The 27900-nt window shown below is 45.8% G+C and overlaps 1 protein-coding gene across 2 annotated transcripts; it reads left to right on the plus strand.

Annotated features, from left to right (window-relative positions):
* Window positions 1-808: 808 nt before the first annotated feature.
* cacng5a (calcium channel, voltage-dependent, gamma subunit 5a) lies at window positions 809-27712 on the plus strand. 2 transcript variants are annotated; one of them, XM_042103155.1, is made up of 7 exons: window positions 809-1107; window positions 17210-17456; window positions 19211-19252; window positions 22455-22541; window positions 25202-25342; window positions 25847-25992; window positions 26867-27712. In XM_042103155.1, the coding sequence occupies exons 2-7, from the start codon at window positions 17261-17263 to the stop codon at window positions 27122-27124; spliced, it is 870 nt and encodes a 289-aa protein (XP_041959089.1). In that variant the 5' UTR covers window positions 809-1107; window positions 17210-17260; the 3' UTR covers window positions 27125-27712. The 2 variants fall into 2 exon arrangements, with proteins under 2 accessions (XP_041959089.1, XP_041959090.1); XM_042103156.1 differs by lacking the exon at window positions 19211-19252.
* Window positions 27713-27900: the final 188 nt, after the last annotated feature.

Consider the following 27900-nt stretch of genomic DNA (forward strand, 5'->3'; position numbering starts at 1 on the left):
TGCACATAGTTTTTACATAAGTCCACTATTAGCTAGAGAATGGTTCCATACTGATAACTGAATAGTTGAAACCTCAAATCACTGTGAAACACAGATAATCAACATGCTCTTTTTCTGTATCTGCTGTAGAATTCAGCTAGATTTTAACTTAAGTTTGACTTTTTCAACCAGCCTAGTAAAATACTTTCCCTGGAAAACACACCAGACAGTTTAACAGAAAAATCCATCTGGTTTTTAGCGCCTCACTGGTCGTCTGTTCATCCTCATAGTGACCTATGCCTCAAGTCCTGTTTAATTTAATAAAAGATGCCATGTCACACATCAGATGGGTCTAAATTATAAAGTAAAAGACCATATGTCATGTCCTTTGAGCTGCCCATTGCTAAATATAGCATAGTTGCTCAGACTAAAACCTCAAAGACTGAGTCCTTTACACCCTGTAGAAGTCTTACCAAACTATTAGTACTTCTGCAATGTAGGGGATATGGTTAGTGTACATGTGCATTGCCTTCTTGATTTCTGATCTCCAAGATCACCTCAAGTATAGTATTCAAATCCTATTAATTTATATGTCTGATAATAAGACAATTAGGTATATAATATAATTTGAATAAAATTGGGTCTTACCCAAATAAAAATGCTAATTTAGTCAATGCATTTCACATCTTCGTTCCTACTATCAGGAGAGATGCAACTGTGTGCTGTCACTGTCGCATCACGTGAAGCCTGATTAGCCTTCATGCCCAGGGTGAACTGCTGCAGACATCGCAAACCCTATCAGTGCCACACATAAGCGCTCGGATAGACATGTATTTTCCCATACTTCAGCGCTATGTTTGTTTTTCTGCGACCTAAAAAATGTTGTTTTTTCTTTGTCTCATGAGAATTTCGGCGAACGTTTCAAAGCTGCCCACCTGCCGGCGCGAGAGCCAAGTCGAGTGCGCGCCAAGCGCTCATTGTCCTGTTGTGGAGAACTGCGCGTGCTCAACACGATCCCTCTCCAGCTCTCTCGGCATTCTTCATACAGACAAGTGAAGAACACAACAGAGCAAGAACGCGGGAGCAAATACGGAGAGAGAGACTTTACCTTCAGACTTCCGCGTGAGGGTAAGCACTGTCATTTCTTCTTTATAAATTGTCCAAAAAACAAATTGCGCTTAACTGAGTGAACACCGAAATGTCCTCATGGACTTTGTTGGTCTCTGACATTTACTTTACTTACTTTCAATGTATAACTTGCCATCACTTGTTGTTATCCCTGCTTTTTTAGGTGATTTATGAATGTGTGTATTTTTGGTTAAATATTGTATGTGTTTACACATCTACATTACAATACCTTTTCTTGCGTTTACTTGGTTAAAAAGCGTGTTCTCTACTCATTCGCTTATATTCATGTATGATGATGACAATGTGACGATGTAACAACAGACCTCGTTGACAAACTGAATCTTCACGAACACAGAGGACACTGACCGTTAGGATTCCTGGGTACACCGACCCAACTATTTGTGTCCTCATAGCCTGATCACCACAACATGGCAACCTTCAAACTGTCATTCATTTGCACCCAACTTGCCAAAGGAGGCTAATAAATAAAGACATCCCATTTAAGAGCTAAACCCGTCAGTGCAAACAATGTTTACGTTTTTTTTCTTGCAGTCAAACATAAAAAAGTAGCATAAAGGCAGGTTTGAACTGTCATTGAGGTTAGTTGATTATATAGGCACCCCAGGGTCTACATTAGCCGCACAGAGACAGCGCGCCAGAGAGGAGTAGAGTGGGTATCGATTTGATGTGTTGGCGACATTTATACTTGTGTGCTGTTTCATTTATCTGCATGGTCGTGATTAAACGCTAAACGATCCGAAACGGTCAGCGTTCACCGCTGAACTGTAATTGGAAAAGATGATCAGGACCTTGGACAGCAGCCGACGTGCACTTCACAGCAACTGAAAATCAGTAGCTACGAGCTCAAAGGTTTACTTTAAGTTATCGGTGTATGATCTCTTATGCCAAGTTTGCTGTTGTTGTTTTCTGTCCACTTCGCAGGATTTACAAATCTGTTCAAATAGAAAAGACCATGTTGAATGCTTTTTTTACCCTTTTATTAATTTAGACGTTTGTGTATAATGGCAGGGCAGTAGAGGAGGAGGCAATCATAGAAATGTGAATTTGACTTGCAGCTGCCTAAGACTTAATTAGGATGTACTCTAGTGTAATACACTAACCAGAGCTTTACACTAATAGAGTTATTTACTCTATTCCTTAAACACAAAAGGAAAACATTCCTCTGAGGAGCTTTCCCAGTGTTTCTCAATGCACATGGAACTTTTAATTGATTCAGATAAAAACAGATGAATATTGATGCCCATATAATATAATTTGCACTGCACAATTGAAACAAGATTTCTGTGCATGTCCCATATCTTCCTTAGACTAGAATGTCATTATAACACTGTTATCATTTGCTGTACATAACAACAGTGGCATATACCCCAAGCTAAATAATCTATCTGAATTAAGCTCTCTCCTACCTGTGCTAAGAGAACTGAAGTGCTGATGGAATCAGTGTTTGGTTAGAACATCTCAGGTGCACTAAGCGGGCATCCATTTTGTTTTGGGTTAAGAAGGGCAGGTAGGCTAGTGAGTGACCAAGCAATCTTATAAGGAAAGCAATAGCTGCTGCTGACCGGTGCTGAAGTCAAGGAACCAAGGTCAGTGTAGACCATCCTCACCTCCCCCCATGCAATGAATACATCACCATAGATTTCAAATCAATACAGACCATCATTACTCTTCTCTTGTCTTATATTCAGCTGCCTTTCTCAGTTTCTGAAACACCGTATGAAAATGCACCTCCCCATGTGATTGTCTGACCTGTGAGAAACAAGATGATTCATGAATCACAATTGGGAATGTCATGCACTGGATGGGTACTTCTGCTCATGTGCTGGCACACTAATGTTAACTTTAGTCTATCCACGTGATGTAAAGGCTTGTTAGAATGCCTCCCGTTGTGCATGGCTTTGTGTACTGCTGTGCTATTTATGTCCCCACAGTGAACAAAGGGCCTTAGATGAGGCTGGGCTTGCTTGAGGTGTCAGTAACAAATGGATGTTTGAAGAAATGCATGTACCTAGCCTAATCACTAGGTACATACATTATATTGTGTCCCTGTGTGTGCTAGTGTTGTTAAGTCTTGTTGTTAACTTGGTCAGGTCAGTAGGCCCATCGAACAGGTAGAACATGGGGGACACAGCGGTCAAGATGATTGTGCCAGTTTCCCGTTTCTGTCCACGTATATAATCAGCCATAATGCGGAGATGGGAAATCAACACGGAGATCATCTTTGTCATTTGAAACACGCTCACACACGTGTGTCCACACGCACACACACAAACACGCGCACACACATGCACACACACACACACACACACACACACACACACACACACACACACACTACTGTGGGACAGCAAGGATGTGAGAGAATTTGTCAGACCCAACAGGGGAAACTGTGAAGCAATAAATAAGCAATAAAAAAGTGAGGACATGAGGAAAAGTGTAGGTGTGAGAGAGAGAGAGAGAGAGAGAGACTACTGTTGGAAAGCAATGAACCTGAGCGGCTGGTCATTTTTCAGCAGGGCAGTCAACCTTGCTCAGTGTGTGTGTGTGTGTGTGTGTGTGTGTGTGTGTGTGTGTGTGTGTGTGTGTGTGTGTGTGTGTGTGTGTGTGTGTGTGTGTGTGTGTGTGTGTGCTAGTGTGTCTGTGTGCTTGTGTGTGTCATATGTGTGCTAGTGTGTCTGTGTGCTTGTGTGTGTTATGTGTGTGCTAGTGTGTCTGTGTGCTTGTGCTTATTTTGTGTCTGTGTTTGCCTCTATGCTTGAGCATATGTGAACTAGTGTGTGTATGCCAGTGTGTGTCATCTGCGAGCTGCGAATGTGTGTGTGTGTGTGTGTGTATGTGTGTGTGTGTGTGTGTGTGTGTGTGTGTGTGTGTGTGTGTGAGTGAGTGAGTGAGTGAGTGAGTGAGTGAGTGCGTGGACACCAGTGAGCCGCCATGCTGTCAGCGGCTCCTTCACACCTACCTCCGGGCTCTCCCTAATGTCTGTCCGCTAACCCTGCTCCGCCACCAGGGCCCCTGCCAGCCTGCCTTAGTCTTACACGCCTCCCCGTTCAGCAGCTATCAACTCGCCATCACTGCCAGAGTGCCGGAACATTCCACTGATTGGTAGCTCTGCTGGTTTTGAGCGAGTGGGTGGTTTTAGTTAGCACAACTCCACCTTTTGTCCTGGAACAGCTTGTTGGTGCAATGATGGTACACGGTGGTTGACACGATGTAGAATATGAGAAATTAGTCATTGTGCTGGGGGTTGATCTACAGCCTATTCCTCGCCTCCCATTTTGTTTTTCCTTTTCATGTCATTTCCTCTTGGAAACCCCAGGAGATGAGTCATGCAGGAAATGGCTGAATTAATACATTTGAAATGCATTATCGGAGGAAGCATTTGTCATGCAATACCAATGCTTGGCCAATCTAGGATATCAAACACGTATAGACATACGTATTATGTTCAACACGTTTTTCCTCTCACAAAAAGTAGTCAGTCTTCCCAGAGTTCAGTCTTCCCAAACCATGTGTACTATAGAAAGGCCTCTGTACATGTAGATGAATAGACACATCCTGCAGGCCACCTGAGTGTGCAGAGTGCTGTATGGTGCTCCTCCGTGCTTGATGACGTGTGACTCTTCAGAGCAGCTGTGCTGTGAATTGAACATGGTGTAGATGGAGGCGTGCCAATCCAGCCTCCACTCCATCACTCAATCAGTTACTATGAGCACAGCCCTGAGGACTTGCCCCCCCCCCCCTGTCCCCATCTGAAAAGAGTTGTGTGTCAGGGAGAGTCCCTGTTGTACATCACAAACACACTAATGGTGCATTCACACCAGAGTTAACTAGAAAACAGTGGTCTGAGGGATGGTTCGTTAAAACTCCGGTGCAGTTTGAATGCTATTTTCTTTTTTAAATAAACTGCCGTTTTTGCAACGTTGCGCAGCAATATTGCTAAATATAAGCTAGTGTTTATGACATAAACAGACCTGGTTCCGCAAACAAAAATGTAATGTGAACGGAGACCAGCTGGGTCAGGGCTAGGGGGGTGTAATCGTACTCGGGTACGGTCCAGTTAAACGGACCCAGTGTGAAGGCAACCTAACACAGCCAGGCAGCTAGCTGAGTCCCACAGCTGTGCATGAATAGTAAGGAAAGCGTTGGGGTGGAGTGCATACCAAGAAAAAAACCTTTCAGCCTTTCAGTTATGCTGATGACCTTTAGGGTCAGGGGTCAGTCAGGGGTCACTGATGCTGCACGCAGTGCATGTTGCTGCAGCGCCAACCTCCCTCTGCCAACCCAGCTGGTGGTCCCATGTCCACAACCTGTCGTGCGTCCAACAAAATGGAATAAATGTATTTTAAAGCGTGTCTCACAGATGCTAATGAGAGTCTGTAGACACGGGTCAGCCTCCCTGGCCAACTTCCCTTCATTTTCCGCTGCATTTGATAGAGGTGCAGGGAATTATTAAATGTGGAGAGCTGTAATAACCTTTTTGCTCCTTCCTCTCAGGTCGTATTTTCCCGGAGCCATCAAACTCCGTTTCGCGGGAACATCGTCACGACTTTTTAATTAAATTTCAAATCTCACTTGAAACAGATAAGAGGAGAGCCCTTCGCCTCTGCTCCCGTCCACTCTGGTATCTCAGAGGGAGACTCGAGAGTCCCTCCTCCCTATCTGCTGCACTAACAGATATGAGTCACGCTCAAGTTCAACTTTTCAAATGCCACTTATGTAGGACATTCAGACATGTTGGTGTTTGACGTTCACTTATAGGCCAAGTCCTGGCGTTTTCATTTTTTTCCGTGTGATGTGGGGAGCTGTGCATGACCCGTGGTGTTGTTGTTTTTAGGAGTTTGTCAGTGATTGGTAATTGAAAAGTAAAATGGCTGACACGTCTGATTAGCTGCCTAACAGAGCTACTGAGTGACACGATACAGATGGTGCAGATAAACAGCTGAGGAGGAATGAGGATGTGCTGCCAAGAGGAGAGAGAGAGAGAGAGAGAGAGAGAGAGAGGGGCAATGTCTGGCAGAGGTCTGTGGATCACTCTCTGGCCCCCACTCTGGTGACACAGAGACCAGCTCTAGCATCCTCTGGGCTGGGGATTCAACCCACTATATGAGAGACCCAAGGGGGCTGGAGGCAAACATGTTGTTGTGTGTTGACACGGGGTTTGCATTTACCGGACAAATGCCCACACTGACGGAGGCCTCTGTGGTTGCATGGCATTGACTCGCAGTATTTATGGGTCATTTGGGGAGAAGGAGAAAAGGTTGTGAGACATGGGTATGGCTTGAGAGCAGGACTGTGAAATGTGCACAGCGATGTAGCAACTCTCCTAGTGACACAGTGAACGGATGGCAGCGTTTACTTTGGGCACGGAGCATGAGTGAGAGAGAGAGCATGCACGCGAGTGAGTGAGAGAGAGAGAAAGAGAGAGAGAGAGAGAGAGAGAGAGAGAGAGTGGTAGTAGAGGAAGAAAGAAAGAAAGAGAGAGCCCACAGTGGGAGAGCGCTGGTGCGTTTTGTAGGTCAGGGAGACTCCTCCTGACAGATAAGGGTTAGCCAGGCCCTTTAGTGCTGCGCTACTGCTGAGTGGAGCGGTGAGGGGCGAGGAGGAGGAGGGGAGAGGAAGGGAGGAGAGAGAAGGATAGGAGAGGAGGGGGCCTGCATCTTTAGGGGCCTGTGGGGGTCCGCCGCTCTCAAGCATGGCTGAGCAAACACACACTTCAAAACCGGATCTCCCCAGCCGCGGCACATGTAAGAAGGTACCTGGGAGCAGCCGTTGATCTGATCCGAGTGAATTGCGCTGACAAGCTCACCGGACAAGCAAGGCGGAAGATGACCACATGCTTGCCCACGCACAGACAGACAGACAGACAGGGTAAAATTGCAGTCACTTGGTCACATACACACACAAACACTTAGGCCTACATTATACAGCATGTGTACACACACACACACACACACTTAGGCATTTACATGCACACACACACAAATGTCACTCTATGTGGATCATCTGAGGATGATAATTCCCCCCTGTTTGTCTTGGCTTCCTTGTTTCCCTGCAGCCATGACCGTTTCGCTGATGGCCAGATCGTGTTTCAGGCATCTTGGACACAAGCCCTGCATAGTATATGTGCAGTAAAAGCCTGCGTTGCATTCTCCCTAACAGCAACATGAAGCATTCATGGTGTGTCTGCGCATGATGCAACGGGTTAAAAGCTGGGAGCAATTCCACAGTATGACACTTCTTATGCACAGAAACACACTCGTAGGCTTGTTTAGTATTCACAACCTCTTCCAGTGAAATACAGGAAGTTATTTCCTCTTAAATTGCCATCCCATTAAGCTATGAGGCTGCACTTTAATATGTAGGCACCCGTAGCTCTCTGGATGACAAAATCAAAAAGCCATGATTTGTTTCTGTTTGTGTGTGTGTGTGTGTGTGTGTGTGTGTGTGTTTGTGCCTATGTCTTTGTATGTGAGTGTGAGTGTGTGTGCACATGTCAGCACATACACTACATGTAGGTGTTTGTGTCAACACCAAGCCTCTGTGCATTTTTTCCATCATTGACTTTAGTATGGGGAAGGGGCATTTTGTAGGAGCTGTGAACTCTTTTTAATTGAAGCTGATGAGGCTGGATGCGTGGTATTGAGCAGTGCAGGCCACTGACCTACTTTGCGCACACCCATCCAGCCCCGCCACTCTCCAGCACATCGGTCGGGCTGCAGTCTGACATCACCGCCACTAGGACCGCTGCCGCCGCCGCCACCGCCACCGCGGCTGTGTGTCTAAGGCCTGAGGTGGATGGCGGCGATGGCTCTAGTAAACAGCCGCCCTCCCTGCTCTCCTCTCCGCGCTAGCTGATAACTTCAATATTAACGTCCCTGTCGTTAGAGCACAAGCTAACATTAGCGTTACACACTGCAGATTCTACAAGTTAAAAGAATTAGCGGCTGTTGTGAATTCTCTGCTACTTAATCCTTCGTGCAGATATGTGTTATTTTTTTGAAAAGAGCAATACATAATAGTCGTTATTGACGCTGTCACACTGTTTTGACGGCAAACCTTTGACATTTCAAACATGTTGAAGGCTCAAGATTGGTCAGATATGAGGATGCAAGTAGTGAGCCACAGATTGACACCCAGGTCTGTGATGACAAGCTTTAGTGTTGATGCGTGAGCCACTCTGACTTTGAGGTATCACTAAGTGTTAGCGGATCGCGTTAACGGGCCTGGAAATGTCACTTATGGGGGTTGTGTGCTGTCTCAGGGTGGTTTTTTATAGCGGCTGTGGTGGAGCATGGTGGCTCACTTATTTAAATCCTCTTCATTTACTTATTAAGTTTCTTTTAGGATTTCACTTGGCTTTTCTTCACTGTTGCTTCTTTCTTAAAGCACTTTGTCTAAAAGTGGGGATATTTTTCCCCCATTTTCTATGAGTTTGAATATTTGGCACTGATGTTTGTTTAGTGTTGCATTGGCATCCTCTGCAGAGGACAGACACTCACTGGATTCCAGTCACAGTCTGGTAGGCTCATGTGGATTCTGGGATAGCGTTCCATTCACACAGTGCGGGAGTGCGGAAATGTGTCAGATTTCCCCCGTCGTGGTGTCCATTGTGATCCGAGCCGGATTATGAGCGCTCCACAATATGTCCCCTATTCATGGCATGCAGCTTCCATTCATCTCTTCCATGATTCCGACACAACAGTGGAGGAACTGCCATTCACCACACACTGAATGGGGCCTTTTGTATCGGCTGAAACAAGCCTGTGGCGAGATCTCGGCGATAAAGATCCATGTTAACTGAGGAATCAGACATCATCAATCAACCCTCTCTTTCCCTTCCTCTTTTTCTGTAATCCTGAACGGTCATATCGGGCATCGCTCCTGCCACAAATGCAGACCGCTTCTGTAGCTAATAGCAGCCGAAGGGCAAGTGGGGAGTTCAGACAGAGGTCAAGAGCCTGTGGGGTGCTGGGGATTGGCATCTGGCAGAGGCTTTGTGTCCAGATGCCCCCTCTCTCCAACCACGACCCATGAGTTGGCTCTTGAGGAGACGTAGGAGAGATGGGATGAGAATGTCACAGGAACAGATGTGTGAGGAGGATGTGTGTGTGCTGCATGTGTGTTGGGGGGGGGGGGGGGGGGGTATCTCAAGAAGCAGAGAATGAGCTGTGTTGACTTTCCTCAACTCTGAATGTCATTTGTTGATTCATGGGTTTGATGTGTCTCTATGCCTTATACTGGTTTGTGAGAATCAGTTGGGATTAACGCTTCCTTCCTAATCGTCACATACCGTATATGGAGTGCCTGGTTTGTATCTGTGTGGTGTGTCATAAAGAGCTAAAAAAACAATAATGTCTAAGGAAGGATGATCATATAGGCCTTTAATTTGTATAGGAGAGACATTTTCCCACATCTATAAACAGTTGAGAGATGGATATCGTTGCGGTATTTTCTGGCCAATGTGAAATGCACTCTGTTGTTTTGTTTTATTCCCCTGGTCTCCACTTCAAAGTCATTTGTTAATCCTGCCACTTGGCTGAACCTAAAATATGAATATTAGTGTTATTCAAAACACAGCGGGACAGCAGTTCCCGTTGCACTGTAATTGCTCCTGAAAGATCTGCCCTTTCTCCTGCTTTTCGGGGGAGCTGTGGTCCTCACACAATCAAGGCGTTGTGTTTGGAAACCGCAGCGACAGCTGGCTCCGGGCCTCCGCAACCGTCCCGAGGTGAACCTCTGCAGTCTGGTCCCCACGGAGTATGTGAGTGGAGTGAATCAGACAGAGTGTGTGCATGTGTGTGTGTTAGTGTGTCTGTGTGTGTGTGTGTGTGTGTGTGGGTGTGTGTGTGTGTGTGTGTGTGTGTGTGCGCATGCACTTGTGTGTTTGTGTGACTGTGTGTGTGTGTGTGTGTGTGTGTGTGTGTAGGTGTGTGTGTGACTGTGTGTGTGCTTGTGTGTGCATTTGTGCAAGGCACTCACAGCCAGGTAGTTTAGATGCCATTTCCCTCGCCTAAAATGGTGGCTGTGAGAGGCCCTAGCCAGGGGCCCACTTCGGTCTGGGTGTGTTGTTGTTGGAAATGAGCTCTTGAGCCTGCGGAGAGGACAAACATGCCGTGCTGATAGCCTGGGGAAGGGTGATGCAGAGGTCCATTAAAGACGACACAGCCTGCTCATCCTCTCACTTCTCATCTCCTCCACTCTCATTTCTCCCTCCCTTGAGAGGGAGAGACAAAAGAGATGGTGGCTTCTTCCTCTATTTGTTTTCTGAGGCTGTGGAAGTACACACACAAATCATACATTAACATTAACTTTTTAATTAACATTAATCATTTTCAGGAATCAAAAAAAACATTGAACCTGAACCAATAGCTATTTCATTTAATGAATCTTTACCTAGACTTATTTTTTTTTTTATAAACATAATCAAAAGATAATTTTTATAAAAATAGAATATTTATTTCTCACTGTGGGTTTCAGTGAGAAATAGATATTCTATTTTTATAAAAGCTCTTGGTATCATCGACATCTACTACTTGACTATACTGTATAACTGCTTAGTAACTGAAAAGAAATGGAAAAGCAAACACAGGATTTGAGGTCACTGCTGTGTCCAACGTTTTTAGCTGTAATAACCTTTTTGCTCCTTCCTCTCAGGTCGTAGTTATTATATATGCAGACGTCCTGCTAATGGACTTCCTCCTATGATGCATGAGGATGACTATGAGTGAAGACAACTGCACCGTAATTGGGTTGTGATTAAAGAGAAATGTGGCGAGCCACCATGCGTGGTCGGGGTCTGTTTGTGTGCTGTGGTGCTGCTATCTGCATGCACGGCGCACTCGGCTGCCATCATTAGAGCCCATTACCACATTAACACAATTATAAGCTATTATGTCCAGCGCAGGAAAACGCCAGCTGAACATTTATAGCATTTACGCTAAACCCCCCCCCCCCCCCCCCCAAAAAAAAGGGAGTCTATCTGTGTAAATGATGATGATCGTGACTTCATGTGAAATGTTTTGAGGAGGCCGTTAAAAGCAGCCGCAGCCGAAACAAACCAGGAGTCGTGCTCTGTCACTGATGCCTAGAGACACCGGAGAAAAACGGATCACCTCTCTCTCGGCTGACCACCCTCAAGTCACACATCAACACTGCCCCGAAAACTTTCCCCAAAATCTCACACCTGTTATAGACCAGCGCCTGTAGTCTTGGTTAGAACTGATCTAATGTGTCAGGTGTGTGTGTGTGTGTGTGTGTGTGTGTGTGTGTGTGTGTGTGCGTGTGTGTGAGTGTGTGTGTGTGTGTGTGTGTGTGTTTTTCCCATTGCCTCCTCTGTCTTCATTAGTCCTATTCAGATGTAGACTCCTGTCGAGCCTTCCTCAAAAGCCTCCCATGAGCAGAGCCTCAGAGGGGATGTGATGCCATCAGGCCCAGGGAGGAGGAGGAGGAGGAGGAGGAGGAGGAGGTGGAGATGGAGATGGAGGAGGAGGTGGAGGAGGAGGAGAAGGAGGTGGTGGAGATGGAGGAGGAGGAGGAGAAGGAGGTGGAGGAGGTGGAGGAGATGGAGGAGGAAGCTAATTCAGTGCAGCGTGTAGTGATGAGCCACACTGCTCCCTCTGGCTCCAGACGGCATGGTGTGGACAATGACAAGGGCAGCCACTGGCTGTGGCACTCGCTGTCTTTTTCTCACTCACACTCATCCTTAATCTCCCTGCTCCTTCTATCTCTTCCTGCTGCCTTTCTCACTGTCTCTCTTTCTCTCACTCTATCTCTTTCTCGCTCTCTCTCTCTCTCTCTCTCTCTCTCTCTCTCTCTTTCTTTCTCTTTCTCTCACTCCCTGAGTTTCCTTCCAGATTTGTTCTTTTATCCTCCTCCGCCTTGGCTGCCAAGCATTATTCAGTCTGTGGTGCGCACACACACACACACACACACACACACACACACACACACACACACACACACACACACACACACACACACACCACATGCACACACACACACACACACACACACACACACACACACACACACACACACACACACACCACATGCACACACACACACACACACACACACACACACACACACACACACACACACACCACATGCACACACACACACACACACACACACCACATGCACACACACACACACACACACACACACACACACACACACACACACACACACACCACATGCACACACATGCCCAGAAGCACAAACAAAAACACATTAGTATAACTTGTTCAGAGAAGAAGAAGAGGAACACCCCACTAACAGTCAATTATGCATGCAGATATATCTCTCTCTCCACTCAGTCTATACTCTCTCTCTCGCTCTCTCTCTCTCTCTCTCTCTCTCTCTCTCCACTCAGTCTATACTCTCTCTCTCTCTCTCTCTCTCTCTCTCTCTCTCTCTCTCTCTCTCTCTCTCTCTCTCTCTCGCTCTCTCTCGCTCTCTCTCTCTCACACCTCTCTCGCTCTCTCTCTCTCTCTCTCACACACACACACACACACACACACACTCCTTAATCAGAGCAGTTATCCCTCTCTGATTGCACAGGAGCCCAGGTGTGAGTGAGACGTAGACAGATGGAGGATGAGACTCCGCTCTTCTCCTCACGGCGCAAGCGTCCTGTCTAACACTTTCCAGCTGTTTCTTTCACACGCACTTCCCCGCACGTAAGCAAGAAATCTCCCCGTGAAAAGATCTCATGCTCCAATTTCTCCCTTTTATCTCTCTCTCTTTCATTACTATATCTGTCTTTCCCCCTCTTCTTCCTGCCCTGGCTTTATCCCTCTCCGCTCTCTCTCTTTCTCCCCCCTCTGTCTTTCTCTCTTCCTCTCTCCCTCCCACTCTCTTTCTCTCCTCCTCTCTCCCTCTCTTTTTCTCACCCCCTCTCTCTCTTTCTCCCCCCATCTCTCTTTCTCTCCTCCTCTCTCCCTCTCTTTCTCATCCACCTCTCTGCCCCTCTTTAACTCTGTCTGATGATGGCTGCCCTGTGTGTGTGTGTGTGTGTGTGTGTGTGTGTGTGTGTGTGTGTGTGTGTGTGTGTGTGATGGAAATAGATGGGATGTGTGCTGCTGCTGCTGCTGGTGATGGTGGTGGCACGAAGCGCTGCCAATTAGAGGCTGAAAGGTGCTGAAAGGTGCAGTCTGCCGACACCGAGTGCAGCGAAAAAACTCCACCCTGGGAGAAAGGCATATTAGCACCTGAAAAGAGGTAGAGAGCAAGAAAGAGAGAGAGAGGGTGAGAAAGAGGGGAGAGAGAGAAGGAGATACAGAGAGGAGAGAGAGAGTAGTGGAGAGAGAGAAGGAGATACAGAGAGGAGAGAGAGAGCAGTGGAGAGAGAGAAGGAGATACAGAGTGGAGAGAGAGAAGGAGATACAGAGTGGAGAGAGAGAAGGAGATACAGAGAGGAGAGAGAGAGTAGTGGAGAGAGAGAAGGAGATACAGAGAGGAGAGAGAGAGTAGTGGAGAGAGAGAGGGTATTGTTGCCATTGTTGACACTACCAAAAATGGTGCATACTACTTATGTAAAATTGGAGACCATCTATCCGAGGAGATAATTCTTTGTGGATTTACTGGTCACACAAGTGTCTCCGGTGTCTGTGAGTGTACGTGATTTCAGAGTGCTGAATGTCACTGGGTAAATATCAATGAATGTCAAACCCACCAGCCAAGCCCTGGAAAGCGTTATGTAAACACACACAGAGAAAGGAGCAATACGGCACCAGAGTACCATATTTGCTTCACAGTTCCCCACATCAAATATCTCAGCTGACTTGTTTTAGGGCAGGCTGGTGGGTATTAGTTGTAAACATTTGCAAACACTTTGGAAAATACAGTTCAGTTTTTAGTGAGTGTGTGGGTTGGGGTCTGAAGGTTTGTTTTTTTTTTCCCCTTGCTAGTTGTAATAGGTGATATTTTCAAGCAATTTTGCTGTATTATTTGTTATTGTGAAATACAGAAGGAAGAAGCTACTGGTTTGCCGAGCAACATATGACACAGAACTGGGTTTTAGACATCAGACTTCATGGAGCAGAAAAATCATAAAGGAGCTTAGCTATGCAGTGGTAATGTATGCTGCTCATATAAGCAGCCATGGTCACGTGAGCAGACATACGCTTTGGCTGGCTGTTGGCTCTCCATGAAGCCATGGAGCTTTGCATGCATCATCAGCCCTCTCACACTGGGAATCTCTCTCTCTCTCACACACACACACACACACACACACACACACAAACATACACACACACACACACACACACACACACACACACACACACATACACACACTCTAATTATACATCCTCAGCACAGTAATACCAGAGACGAGACCAAAGCTAACTAGACAATCTTTGGTAATACTCTGGCCTTGTCCATGTGTAAAAACTGAAAATAATTCCGTCCACATAGATACCAAAAAACAGTTGTTGAAGGCTTTCAGAAACATATCAGTCAAACAGATGGGGATATTGGCCAATCGGAGACTAGAGAACATTTTAAAGAAAAGGGAAACGTTATGTCTAAACTCTCAACCCAAAAACTTTCTTTCCCCCTGTACACAAGCAAACACGAAAATGGAGTTTTCCCTAATCTCCACTTCGGCCAGAGTTTCAGAAATATTCATTTTCAGTGACCCAAAACAGCATGTTTGTGTTTGAAGCGTTTTTCCAGATACCCGGCTATGTGTAAACACTGCCTAAGGTGTTCCCATTTTGGTGAAAGAAAATGAAAGTGGGTGCAAAATGTTAAGTCAGAATATTCACACACATCATGTCCTCTGACGCCAAATTTTTCAAGATGGATTCACTCCACTGTGTTACTAAATGGAGTGTGTGTGTGTGTGTGTGTGTGCATGTGTGTTTGTGTGTTTTTGTGCCTGTCAGTGAATTGCCTGTGGCAATATGAAGACAGTGAAGCGCATAGTTGCAAAGCTCCTGAGAAATAAAAATGACTCTCATTTAGGCAAATGAGAGCGATGCTGTTTTCATGTTTACATGTGGACAGTTCATTCACATCGGCATACAAACAACACAGAGGAGAATCATGCTAAGACTTGGAGCAAAAAAAACACAAGTGGCTAAACAAATGACCTCCGAATAAATAGGTCTGAATGTTAGGGCGTTTTTTAGGGATGCTTGGTTCCCAGTTTAATCACATCTTCGCCAATCACGTCATTGGTAAAGAAAATTCTTTAGTCAAAGCATCAGGTACTCCTCTCAGCAGAGTAGAGCTCAGTCTATGAATGTGGTGGTTGGCATTCTACCATTGCTTAAACACTGATCCATTACATTCTTTAAGATATGTAGGCAAGCCAAGTTTCAGCAAATATAAAGGCTTATTGCACGACATGCTACACCATTTCCCCCTCCTTTTTATGGAGTATATTTTTCCTTGAAAACTGTTTTCTGTGTTTCTTTGCAACAAATATGCAGTGCTGAAAATGTGGCACATAAAGTGCAAGCCTTCAGCGATCTCTTAGACGTAGACCATTATTCTCTTCATGCTGCATAGCTGCTCCAGGGAGACCATTTTCCTGGTGCCATGTTTTGTCTAAAAACCCTCTTAGGTGTAGGATAACATTATTGCAGTAGGAAACAACAGAAAGGAAACATTGTCTGATTGCAGAACTTTTCCAAAGTCAGCTTCTGAGCCACTTTTCTACAAACCATAAAGAAATATGTTCTTCATGATTCATGAAAAAAAATATGTGTATTATTACAGTGTACAATAGAAAGGATCTATCTCCATCTCTCTTATAGGCAGATGATTTGCCAGCAGTGGTTGCTGGAGTGAGCCTTCCACTTTCTCTATCTCTGTCTGTTTTTAATTGATTATACCAAGCTATTATGCCTCCCACCATCCAGGTCTCATTGCACACAGTCCGACCCTATTAGCATTTCAAGGTGTCTCCGATGGGGCCTTTGAAAAAGACATCGTCTTTTTGTGCTCACACAATGCTCACACACAGAGGGGAAACACACACAAATTGGAGAAACAACATCGACCCTTATTTTGTATTCAGCAGCGGGTTGTTGTGGGGCTATATTTGGAGATATATTTGGCATTTTATTTTCACTTAAGGTCACAGAAATATTTATTCACCCTAGATGAATATTTTATGAGGTCTTTGGATGATCTGAAAGAGATTGTATAGCATTAACACACGGAAACATTTTCGATATGCTGGTCAACACATTTACATTTGAAATTAATTCCATTTGTATTATTTTATGGATCTCTTTTGAACAGGCTCTTTTTCAACCCTCTTGGTTGCACCTGCTTATTTCACAGCTACAGCAATATACATGCATCTACATTTTGGTTAACTTGCTACTGTACATTAAAATGTGTCCTTGAAACCACTTCCACAACATTCTTTATACTCTTACTGTATATCAGCCTCAATAAGATATTTCAGCCTGCAATACTAGGTGTGTGGTCTGTGCTGTCTCTGGTCCATGTCATTTTTTGAACATTACGGTAGTTATGTGGCCATTAATGGATTCAAGTTCAAGGTCAGATTCATATATCTCCTCCATCAGAGGGATTGTAGGAGGGTTTTTTTTTTATCCAATTAAAATGTACACGATATAAAGACGACTAAGAGCATAATTAGTGGACTAAGACAAAATAGCAAATCATTAGAGATACAATCCCAACACTGAAGAGAGAACTGTCATGAACATTGATGTTCATATAAATGTTTTCAGAATGGTGATCCCTACAGCTGAACTGACATGACATTGTACCACAGTGTGTTACTACTGTATTAGCATGTCATGTGTGTTTCTACTGTATTAGCATGTCATGTGTGCCTGTAAGGACTGATCTGATGAACACATGCATTCTCATTGTCCATGGTGAGCCATCGTGTCCAAGTCCTCATGTGCTCTTTGAGCTCAGCACCACCAACTGACCCACTGGTTTGAGTTGTGTGTTCTGTATGATGGTGTGACGTCCCCCTCCTCTTCTTCCCCTCTCCTCTCCTCCCTCTCTCCTCTCCTCCTCCTCCCTCTCTCCTCTCTTCCCCCTCTCCTCCTTTCCCCCTCTCTCCTTCTCCTCCCCGCTGCAGCTCCTGCTAGTGCTCTTGGCGCCCCCTGCTGGAGCGGGTGAGTGGGATGCGATGACCCTGTGCGGCAGGAAGGCGCTGACCCTGCTCAGCAGCGTGTTTGCCGTGTGCGCCCTGGGCCTGCTGGGCATCGCCGTCAGCACCGACTACTGGCTCTACCTGGAGGAGGGCGTCATCCTGCCCCTCAACCAGAGCACCGAGGTACGCATGTCCCTGCACTCGGGCCTCTGGAGGGTCTGCTTCCTGGCAGGTGAGGCTGAGCGTGTGGTGTGTGTGTGTGTGTGTTTGTGTGTGTGTGTGTATGTGTTTGTGTGTGTGTGTGTGTGTGTATGTGTTTGTGTGTGTGTGTGTGTGTGTGTGTGTGTGTGTGTGTGTGTTTGTGTGTGTGTGTGTGTTTGTGTCTGTGAGAGACTGTATGTTCTGTTAGGGGAACATGTAAATAGTGAAAGTGCATAAGGTTGAATAAGTATGTCTTTAAGAGGTTTTGTATGTATGTATGTATGTATGTATGTGTGTGTGTAGAGTGGTACAACAGGGCCCAGAGTACACAGAGATAGAACAGGGATAGAAATGGCAGCTCAGTCATTACTATTGATTATCTGTGTATGTGTGTGTGTGTGTGTGTGTGTGTGTGTGTGTGTGTGTGTGTGTGTGTGTGTGTGTGTGTGTGTGTTTTGTAATGAAGAAAGTGACCCTGTCTTGTGTTATCCTGGAAAATCCAGACCCTGATAATCTAGAAAGATTAAGGGTTTGGCCAAGAACAATGTAATGGCCCAACTCGAGGGGTGGCAACATTTAAAAATCTCACTGCACACAATGGATAACACTAGACTATGTTTACTCTGGATGATTTCGGACTTCGACGCAATCGGATAACACTATGACCAATGTGTACTGTCCTCCAACATTGCAGCGCTGTCTTCATCAGTTTAGCTGGTTCCCCGGAATGTTGGGGTAAAAGTAACGTGCATCATTGGCAGAGTGTCTCGCAGAGACAATTCCATAGTGCTCTCGTGAGAACTCTGGATTTCCAGGGTAGTCTTGTGTGCACATTCAGATATAAAATTCAGATACAGATAATATAAAATGCTGCCTGCACTTATGCACACATGCTAAATTATAATGTGAAAAAAAAGTTCTCTAATGCTACACTTCAAGCCACTAGTAGAACACCCTGCACATCACATCCTCCTCTTCCTCCTCTTCCTCTGGTTGCTGTGTGCTTCACGTTTGATCTAGTCTCTCTCTGCTCTTGCTCTGTCCCTTTGATGTGGCGTTTCAGCTTAGAGTAGCTTAGCTTAGCCTAGCGTAGCTTTGACAACATTAGGCACACCTGCTGAAGTGAGACACACCTACTGCTTTCAAACAGCTCTGATTCTTCACCATGGTTACCGTCACGGTGTTGCTTGTCCCCATCTGCTCACATCCACTCTTCCCAAACTAACACTAGTAGCTCCTTCCCCTTGAATGGACCTGTTGTGGCTGTTACTTTCCAAAGCTAACACTCCTGCATCTTAACAGCCAACACTCACAGCAGAGATCGCCACTGACTGTGTTGTCATGTCAATAAGCAGAGACTTGTTGACTTTGCTGTCTGGACACCACACTTGTTTTGCAGCCACCTACTCTGTCCTGCGCCAGACTGTCCTTAAGCAACTGCACTCTCTGTTATTCCTTTTGTGTACACATTGCCTATCCAGACTTTAGATTTGGTTAGCATGAAGCAGCGGTAGCATGGTTGGCTCTACAGGCAACAAATGACCTCTGAACACTATGCAGTTATGACCTGACTTGTACGTAACACTGCCTGGCTGTCTTACTAATGTTTTTTTTAATGATAGTGACTGATTATTATGATGCGGATAGTGATAATAGTGGTGGTATTGTGATGTTGATGATAATGACTGTGGCGTTGATGGCAATCCTGAGATACCATACTAGCTCAGAGACCCAAGGGGAAGCTCCGTTAGTTGGCACTAACTTTCCCTTCCTCTCCTCTCTCAGAGACATCTGCTGCCGAGCGAGAATTTCCCACCAGTAAACCAGGTATCTTTCTCTCTTCTCTCCCAGGGTTCTGGACACCAAATGTATGCCCTTTCCCCTGTGTTTTACTAACCACTGCTCCACCATTTTGTTTTTCCTTTCGAAAAACACTATGGAAGTTCCTTCCTTTTTATTGAAGCCAGCTTTGATTTCGGAACCACTAAACCACCCCCCCCCCCCCCCCCCCCCCCCCCCCCCCCTTAAAGACACTATGCATATTCAAGCTAGCAAGGCTGGTTTGATTTCCTGGATATGATCTCACAGGAAATGAAATCTGATTGAGATTGAGATTGAGAGAGACGTCGGTTCCCTTTGCATATGAATGCCGCATCCGCAGACCCAGACATCAGATGGACCCATCCCACATGTGTCGGAGCAGATGGGCTGCCGCAGCCAGTTTGTGTCCTTCCAGCCCCTGTCCTCCAAGACCGTCGCCCACGGCGTTAACCCAGCTGTGCTGACCTGACCTTAGACGCGTCCTCATTTTTTTGGGGCAGAAAAACCAACAATGCTAAGTGACGGGACAATCCTCACAGGCGTTTTGTAACTGTCAGTTGTGCTAGCGTCACCTCCATATAAGGCCAGATGGCATCGGGAGGCTATGTGCTGAAGCTATTGAGTGGCCCTGTTGTTGGCTGGACCATGAGGACAGTCTCTGTTTGACCCAGAAACTGTTTCTCCTCTGCATGGAGGAGCAGATTGGTCCAGCAGGGCCCCCGGTACACAGTGATAGAACAGGCGTTGAAATGGTTACAGCTCGGTCATCACGATTGATTCAGTGTGTGTGTGTGTGTGTGTGTGTGTGTGTGTGTGTGTGTGTGTGTGTGTGTGTGTGCGTGTGTGTGCGTGTGCGTGTTTATGTTTCTCTGTGTGTGTTTATGTGGTTTGGCCGTGTGTTTATTTACTGATTTGTGCATTTTTTCCTCTTTGTGTTTAAAGTGAGTTTGAGGTGAACTGAAAAGTTCTATTTGTTAGTGTCCAATACTTGTGTCAGCAGGGGACCAGATTCAACTGTACTGGTCTGTGTAGGCTGATCAGTTAGTAATGATTGTCAAAATGGACCTAATTGGGCTGCCTTTATAACTAGGGCTGTATAAAGGCATGGCTGACTTGTAAAAGTTAGATTCAATGACCCCATGCCAGGATAATATTGTCAGGCTCTATTTGATCTATGTGAATGTAACTAAATCCAGTTATCTGCAATATTACAATATTAAATAAAGGTGGGGATGATTAAATCTAAAAATGTATTTAGGTGATGTTATGATCACAAAACAGTCATAGCACATATGCAGTGCCAAAGCATCTCCCACTCCTGGATGCAGCTCACTGTGCACACTGAAACATGGCATTCAGCAGAATAGTCTTTGCTCCCTTTCCCGCCAGAAATTTCTCTCTCGCGCTTTCTTTCTTTCTCTTTCTCTTTCTCTTTCTCTCTCTCTGTCACTCTCTCCCTCTCTCCCTCTCTCTCTCCCTTGCTCTGAAACATTGCCGCGCTGAGCTGCATCTGCACATTATCACATTTGAAAGTAGCAGACAGAGCCTAATTTAATTCCCCGTTTCGTCAATCCATTTCCACGGTAGCCTACTGCCAGTGCCATGGCAATAGTTGTCAGGCAGCTGCATTAAAAATCCATTTTGTCAAATCTGGGCATAATTTTAGTTTATGACTCTTTATGAAGCTGTTTTTTCCATTACAATTTATTTTTTTCTGCCTTGTTTCATTCGCAAGCTTTCTCTCACTGATAAACAAACATTCTCACCCGAGCACCAAGAATAAATAAAGTATGAGTGTGATTGATTGTCTTGATTCACACACGCACGCCTTCTCGTAATGGCCGCCGTGCAACGAGGGCGTACGGATGGCCCAGAAGCGTCGGCTTTTTGACACTGCCTTTGTGGCGGCTCCGAGTTTAATCAGAGGCTGGATTGTTTAGCGCTGAATGGGGATTTCAGTGGGTCTTTATGTCCGTGTGTAATTGCTGTGAGATAAGGTCTCAATTATCTCCTCCTCAGTGCCAGGCTCCCTGATGACTCTGGCTGGTGGAGTAGAGGCAGTGAAGTGGATTAGGGCCAAGCCCAGACTCGATTAGCATGCTCAGTGTGGGCCTGTGGCTTCCAGGAACACCTGGTGATGTTTGCCCACCTGTTAAACTGATGATGTGCAACATCGCAATGAGTCCAGGGCCAGTACTGCTCTTCTCCATTGTGGCCATAGGGAGACACGGAGGGGTGGAGAGGCAGGGGGGTCGCCTGAGAAAGTGTGAGACACAGAGAGACTGAGAGGAAGAGAGAGATTTAAGAAAAGAGGCAGTGGGTGAAATAAGGAGGGTTTCGGAGTTTCATATAATCTTAGAGGCATAGTGAGGAGGATAGATGGAGCGAGGGTGGTTGTAATATGTCGTTAGGTATAGACTAGGCTGCAGGATGCATTTACAGGGAAAAAAACCACACAATCTCCCATCATGCGGAAATTGTGCTGCCTTATTGGGCTTTTTTTGAATAATGCATTGGGTCCCTACGCTGTAAGTGCCACAGGAAATGAGGAGAAATGACACTGGTGAGGGAAGAGGGCTTGTTCCACTGCAACAGTGACTCACCGAGCGCTGCTTTGTCTTCAGCCTCCGTCTTCATCGCGCCATGTTCCACCAGCTGTGTACTTATTTACTGACAAATGGAAGGGGGTGACAAGGCAAAGACGGGGAAGTCAGCAGAGAGCCATTCACTTCCCTTCTATTTAAAACCCGCAAAAAACTCTTGATCCCTCAGTCTTTTGACTCTGTCTGTTGCAGTGTAGTATTCTGTTCATGGCATAGACAGGTGCCTGTCTGGGCCTATTTCCATAGTGACAAGCTCCATGATGAGTTGACTGTAATAGCCTACTCAGTCGTCTTTGTTGATTCCTAACTCCATTATGACTCCCTGTGTGTGTGCATTCTGAGTTCCTAACTCCAGCATTATGACTCCCTGTGTGTGTGCATTTTGAGTTGTTTTTTTTTTTCACAACAATGTTCTGACTCATTACATGTGTGCTTTCACTTCTACAGTTTTATTTGAATGACTAACAAACTCTTGATCAAACCACTTGATCTAACCCCAAGATTTATCTCCCTTTTTTTAACTAATGACGTTGCTGGTTTTGCCCTGGCGCCTCTCCCCTGATGTTGTTGTTGTTGCTGGTGTTGTTGTCTCTGTTGTTTCCCAGGGGAGGAGAAGGGCCGCTGCTTCACCATCGAGTACGTCATGCCCACCAACGTCCAGATGACCTCAGAGTCCACCGTCAGTGTGCTGAGTGAGTGACCATGCTCTCTGCTCCTGCTCATTTCCTGTTACTTTTTTCTGTAGAATAGCGCATATTACACTCCAACAATGAATGTTTTCATTTTCTAGGGTGGTATCAATTAAAAAGAAAGTGGCTAAACAAAATTAAAATTAAATCATTCTGATGGATTTGATATATTTGTAAAATGAACTAAATGAAATGAAGATTTAACTAGAGTACATGCAACCTGAGTTTGTCTGATGTTTGAGTATTGTGGTGGCCAGCTCTATCTGGATGTTACCTGAGTATCCTTACAACACATTGTTTTCATGCTCAGCCAAAATGGCATCCCTTTAATGCTCAGCTCAGGTCTACGGAGTGGCAGGAATCTTTGAAGTCTTTGCAGTGGAAATAGTGGTGATTGAGGCCCACATCGATCCATCATCTACCTGCCATTCCCAGACCAATCACCTGGACTTCCTCTGACCACACAGTACCTGAGAATGAACCAGAGTCCTGCTCTCAACTCTCAAGTCTCCTGCCTACATTACCCAGAACTACCAGTTGGGACTGAAAAGGACTTAGGGGCAGGGGTCATAGGGAAGCGTTTTCTCCTCTGAAGTGTTTTCTCCTCTGAAGTGTTTTCTCCTCTGAAGCGTTTTATCCTCATGTGTTTCAGGTTTCTTCTGATGTGTGCAGAGTAAATCAGATTAGAAAAGGAGCAGAAGTGCAGTTCCCATGCCATGGAGACAGACATAAGAGCCTGAGGCTGTAGTCTCAGTGCCCAGGGCTCCAGTGCAGACACAAGCAGATTCAGAAGGAGATTTAGTCCATGACTTCATTTACTGTAATCGAATGTGTAGTGCAAATGTGAATGACATTAGTGTTTTGCCTATTTTGGAATATATAAGGCCCAAGGTAGTGGTTATCTATCCTATACAAAGCATAAAGGATATCAAGATAATATTATTATGCTCTAAATGTCCATATAATATGTATGGGCTACTACAGTATATACAAATATGTATATAAGATATGACAATACTGACATTTTTGGGATCCGTCATCTGTAACTCCTATGACTGAACAAGCTTAAGTGGTACTTACGGTGAACTCTCATTTAATGTCCATATGAAATTAGACAGAAGACAGTTTGATAGGAAATGTCAGTAATTCAGACAGTAATTGAGTATGAAACTCACGCTAGAAGTGTTGGTGTCTGTTTCATAATTCACACATGCTGACCTCATCTTGGCCCCAGCATCAAACACGTCCTCTCTTTTAATAGGCGCTTTTAAAGATGCACAGAGGGTGGAGGATGGAGTTCTCACACACTTCCCATGGTCCTTTGGGGCGCTCCCGTCAGACGAGGCTTGTCCGCAGCCATCTGGTCGGTGTCCAAAAAGAGCGAGTCACGCAGAGCAGATATATAAATGCCTTCCCCACCTCTCTCTGTGTCAGAATCGTTTCCCTGCTCGGGAACTCTGAGAGGCAAAGAGCTGTAGAAGAACAACCAGTCAGCCGTCAAATAGAGTTTCTCATCAAAGCTGTTCTCTGCTCACGCCACACATTGGCCAGTGAGACTCTGTGTGTGTGTCTGTCTCTGGGAGAATGAGCACACATGAACAATGTGTTGCCAGTGGTGTGTGTACACATGCATAGTGATTTTGTATTCTGCGTAGCACTTAGAGTAGAGTGAGTGTGCGCACTAGACTGTCACATGCACTGTAAGTTGATAGTGCTTCATACTCACAGAGAACAGAGATGCAAGTACCCTGCAAGTTCACCAGGAGCAGTTAAGGTTTCAGCTCTGTGTTTTTGCTCCAGGGCATTTACATAAAGAGTGTATAAATTCATTGGATGAAGAAAGAGTTCAGAACAGCACATGTGATGACTGCCCTGTTCCCTCTGTTTCCACTGCGCCCCTGTAAGGAGTTTCTGGAAGCTCACAGAATCACCATTACTTTGGAGGGAGACATCATCATTAAACCACACCGACGTGTCACTCTGACCATGCCTGCCCATGCCTCAGTGTGTGACAGGAACTTGACCTCTTGTCAATCAGTCAAGAGTTCACAAGGCCAACTGCGGAGGTTGTCACGCAGCACATTTGTCATGTTTTTTTTTTTTTTGTGCTCTGGAGCTTGACATCAGGCCATCCAGCCTCTACTCTGTGTGGGCAGTGGAGACTTGGTGGGTCGGGTTGACGTCAGATAGCAACAGGGCGCTGGAATGGATTTCCTGTGCGCTCCAATCCATGGGGTCATTGATATCCAATGAGACCTTTGGTCTTGTGTTCCCACAACCACATCCATTCCAGTACATTTAACCCCTCACTGTCAAAGAGCATGCAGGGGTCAGCTGATCCTGCATACTGCATGGCCATGAATCATCTCTGGAGACCCATGTACTGTATATAGAAACCTGGTTGTATATACTCTGGTTGCCTATAGATGTTTGTTAATGTGGCCATGGAAGTTTACCTTGCCTTAGACAGCCCTAATAGAACTGTTAGACGACCATAGAAGTAATGTTTTTAGAAATATATTTGTAAATGACTAATATTGAATGTTGGTATTTGTTTATGTATATTGTTGTATTGGTGAATTAGTGTTTTTCCATTGCAAGTCAGATAATTAACCCCTTTCTTCTGTGTTTTTCCTTTCTCTATCTGTGTTCCTGCTTATTAGAAATGATCCGCTCAGCCACGCCTTTCCCTTTGGTCAGTCTCTTCTTCATGTTTATTGGCTTCGTCCTGAGCAACATCGGGCACATCCGCCCCCACCGCACCATCCTGGCCTTCGTCTCCGGCATCTTCTTCATCCTCTCAGGTATCTCACACTTAAAGCTGAAGATAACTTTTGCATTGTATTTGTGTGTGTTTATATTTCGTTGATCCTTTGTTTCCCGCATTTCTCTATTTCCATTTGAATCATCATGCCAGTTTGGCAGAGCTGAGGTGCCGTGCTAATTTAAGAGAAGTCATGCTTGCTGCACAGTGCAGTTAACAGTGTGCCGGCTAGATGCCTCTGCCAACATGCCCGCTGCGATGCACGGTGCCCCACAGCTCACTGCGGTCTAGCAAACAATACAATGCAGCGAAACAAAACAAGATGACAAAGGAACATCTGACAGGTTCAGTGTCATTCTGTCAACAGCCCTCTAATTCTCTCTCTCTGTCTCTCTCTCCCTTTCCCTCTCTCTCTCTCCCTCTCTCTCTCTCTCTCCCTCCCTCTCTCTCTCTCTCCCTCCCTCCCTCTCTCTCTCTCACCCTCTCCCTCCCTCTCTCTCTCCCTCCCTTTCCCTCTCTCCCTCCCTCTCTCTCTCTGTAAAAGGTCTATCCCTGGTTGTTGGCCTGGTCCTCTACATTTCCAGCATTAACGATGAGATGCTGAACAGGACCAAGTCCAACGAGGCCTACTTCAGCTACAAGTACGGCTGGTCTTTTGCTTTCGCCGCCATCTCCTTCCTGCTCACAGAGGTACAGAGAAACTCACCCTTTACTCACCATAGATATTAGAAAGCTAGATATCGCATTGTCCGTCGAGTTCTATGAGGTGGCATACGTAAACGCGACCGCCATATTGCTGAGAGCAACACCTTACTGTCTATGGGCAAACCTTGCCGGCAATCAGAGACACGCACTGATTTCCAATTAGAATACAGGAAATCCCTAACTAACACTAACCTGTCTGATTTCCAATTAGACACCTGTTTCTCCATTGGCCTCCAGTGATGGTTGCCCCCACCGAGATGGCGGCGCTATTTTCGTATGTTCTGGAGCTCAATGCAGTATCTAGTTTTCTAATATCTATGCTACTCACCACACTTTACATGTGGAAAACATAGTCTACAATTCTAATCCTTTGTCAAATGTTTTGTTAGTGAATTGTTCCTCATAGTTCTAAAAAAAAGTGCTGGCGGCCTCTTGTGTCTTTAATTACAGTCCTTCATCGTCATAGTTTGTTTAGCAAGTATGGGAATAGCTTTACTGTCAGATGCAATAAACAATTCTTTCCCAGCTTACATGCTATTTCACACTTGCCACCCTTTTGTCACCGCTTTGTCACGCACGAGATTGCCCAGGGCCATCACTAATTATAATGAGCCATGATTATCAGTGTCTGTCTGACTGACTCAAAGGGTCCAACACACAGAGGGATACTTTAATTAGGCTTCATGTCTTCGGTTCAGAATGTGTGCTTATGAAAGGGGCAGAAAGTCGTCTCTGGAGATACAAAGTGAACATCATACTTACCTGCTGCAGTAGTTTGTTCTGTGTCGGGAGGTAATGTGAGGTAATGTGATTGCGTGTGTGTGTGTGTGTGTGTGTGTGTGTGTGTGTGTGTGTGTAGACGGCTGGCGTGATGTCCGTCTATCTGTTCATGAAGCGCTACACAGCCGAGGAGATGTACCGGCCGCACCCCGGCTTCTACCGGCCGCGCCTGAGCAACTGCTCCGACTACTCGGGTCAGTTCCTGCACCCGGAAGCCTGGACGCGCGGCCGTAGCCCCTCGGACATCTCCAGCGAGGCCTCGCTCCAGATGAACTCCAACTACCCCGCCCTGCTCAAGTGCCCCGACTACGACCAGATGTCCTCCTCGCCCTGCTGAGATGCATCCCTCTCTTCCTCTCTCTCTCTCACTCTCGCTCGCTCCCTCGTGCCCTCTCTACATCTGTAGCTCTATCACTTCCTGTTTCTCCCAGTCTATTCTTCATCTCTGTGTGTCTCTCTCTCTCTCTCTCTCTCTCTCTCTCTGTCTCTCTCCCATTCCGCATTGCACAGGTGGGGCCGGGTTGGACGGGACTGTTGGGAGAGTTGTGGTCTGGGAGTATTGAAGTGGGGAGGTCAATAGTAAAATGTTCTATCCCGCGAAGGCCGTTAGCAAGGGAGCGGCTGGCTCTCATTCACCACCTTATGTGACAGCCTTTTTTAAATCAGTAGAGACTTCCTTAATGGGCGCAAGAGAAGTTATGTTGACGTGTTAGCAGATGGAGTGATATGTCTTCAGTCGTTGGTCAAACATGGTGATGTCATGTGGCTAGCAATCTCTTAGTTTCACCACCTCTAGCTACTTCCTTGCAGCTGGGTGGCTGGCTTCTTTGTAACAACGGAGGCTCTCACCCTGGCTGTGTTAATAACTAATATTTATTCTCACTCTGACACACACACACACACACACACACACACACACACACACACACACTATCTCTCTCTCTCTCTCTCACACACACATACACACACACACACACACACACACACACAGACACACACACACACAGACACACGCACACACAGACACACGCACACACAGACACACGCACATAGACACGCACACACACGCACACAGACACACACACAGACACGCACACACACACACAAATGTCC

The sequence above is a fragment of the Alosa sapidissima genome, chromosome 9, assembly GCF_018492685.1.
Source record: "Alosa sapidissima isolate fAloSap1 chromosome 9, fAloSap1.pri, whole genome shotgun sequence".
NCBI classification, from domain to species: Eukaryota; Metazoa; Chordata; class Actinopteri; order Clupeiformes; family Clupeidae; genus Alosa; species Alosa sapidissima.

What these genes read in the sequence shown, in the direction of transcription:
- cacng5a (XM_042103155.1), top strand. Translation starts at nt 17,261, where the DNA reads ATGACCCTGTGCGGCAGGAAGGCGCTGACCCTGCTCAGCAGCGTGTTT. An exon ending in GAGGGTCTGCTTCCTGGCAG is followed by an intron (nt 17,457 to 19,210) that starts GTGAGGCTGAGC and finishes CTCCTCTCTCAG; the next exon opens with AGACATCTGCTGCCGAGCGA. An exon ending in GTCCACCGTCAGTGTGCTGA is followed by an intron (nt 22,542 to 25,201) that starts GTGAGTGACCAT and finishes CCTGCTTATTAG; the next exon opens with AAATGATCCGCTCAGCCACG.